The sequence below is a fragment of the Corvus brachyrhynchos genome, unplaced genomic scaffold (assembly GCF_000691975.1).
Source record: "Corvus brachyrhynchos isolate BGI_N302 unplaced genomic scaffold, ASM69197v1 scaffold246, whole genome shotgun sequence".
Taxonomy (NCBI): Eukaryota; Metazoa; Chordata; class Aves; order Passeriformes; family Corvidae; genus Corvus; species Corvus brachyrhynchos.
Window position 1 is genome coordinate 1,493,286 of NW_008238447.1, and position 705 is coordinate 1,493,990.

At 43.3% G+C, this 705-nt stretch overlaps 1 protein-coding gene across 1 annotated transcript in view; it reads right to left on the reverse strand.

Moving 5' to 3' along the window:
- PYROXD1 (pyridine nucleotide-disulphide oxidoreductase domain 1) overlaps positions 1 to 705 on the reverse strand; it is a 16,220-nt gene that overhangs the window by 14,887 nt on the left and 628 nt on the right. The window contains exon 2 of the mRNA XM_017736658.1: positions 49 to 74. Within this exon, the coding sequence (XP_017592147.1) occupies positions 49 to 74 (26 nt within the window). The remainder of the gene's footprint in view (positions 1 to 48; positions 75 to 705) is intronic.

Sequence of the window (705 nt, forward strand, 5' to 3'; positions counted from 1 at the left end):
ACAGCCTTTATCCTGCTCTGCAGTTCTAACAGATAAAATACTCCTCACCAAACTAATACCCGCATGATTTCATTCTACAGGTACAAAATTATCTCCAGTTACTGTTACTTTAAAAACATCAAAAACCTTGAAACCAAGAAACAGGTTCATTTATTTTTAGAACTTGGGCTCTCAGAGAGCTGGATGAGGTATACAGCTCTAGAACATGGATCCTATAAAAACTGAGCAGTATTAATAAAAGGAAGCACATCACGGCAGCCTTCAGCTCAGCTGCAGCACAGTCCTTTATGGCTATGAGGAGTAATTCCTGCAGGAATACTGAAGTCCCTGACCTCTGGACCAGGGCACAGAGTGCCGGCTTTCTGCAGTTATGAAGTTGTAACTCTCCTTTTATGAAATGTCCGTAAATTGCTTCAAAATAACCTTAGAGGTTTGAACCTCTTGAGACGTATTTCTACACAGATAAATATCGTTACATTACAGTATTGCTGTCCTAGAGCTGCCTTTGGTTTTTGTTTTCCCAAGCGAGACAAATGATTTTTAAGAAGTGGGGATTAGGGGGGTGCAGGACAGCGTATGGAACTACAGTATACATGCGAATATTTACGCATTTACTGTGTAGATCTGCTTCTATGACCGTGCACAGGATGCCCCTGAGAGCGTTTATGCCTCTAAGCAAGCGCGGGCACCGGCCGGGGCGGTCCC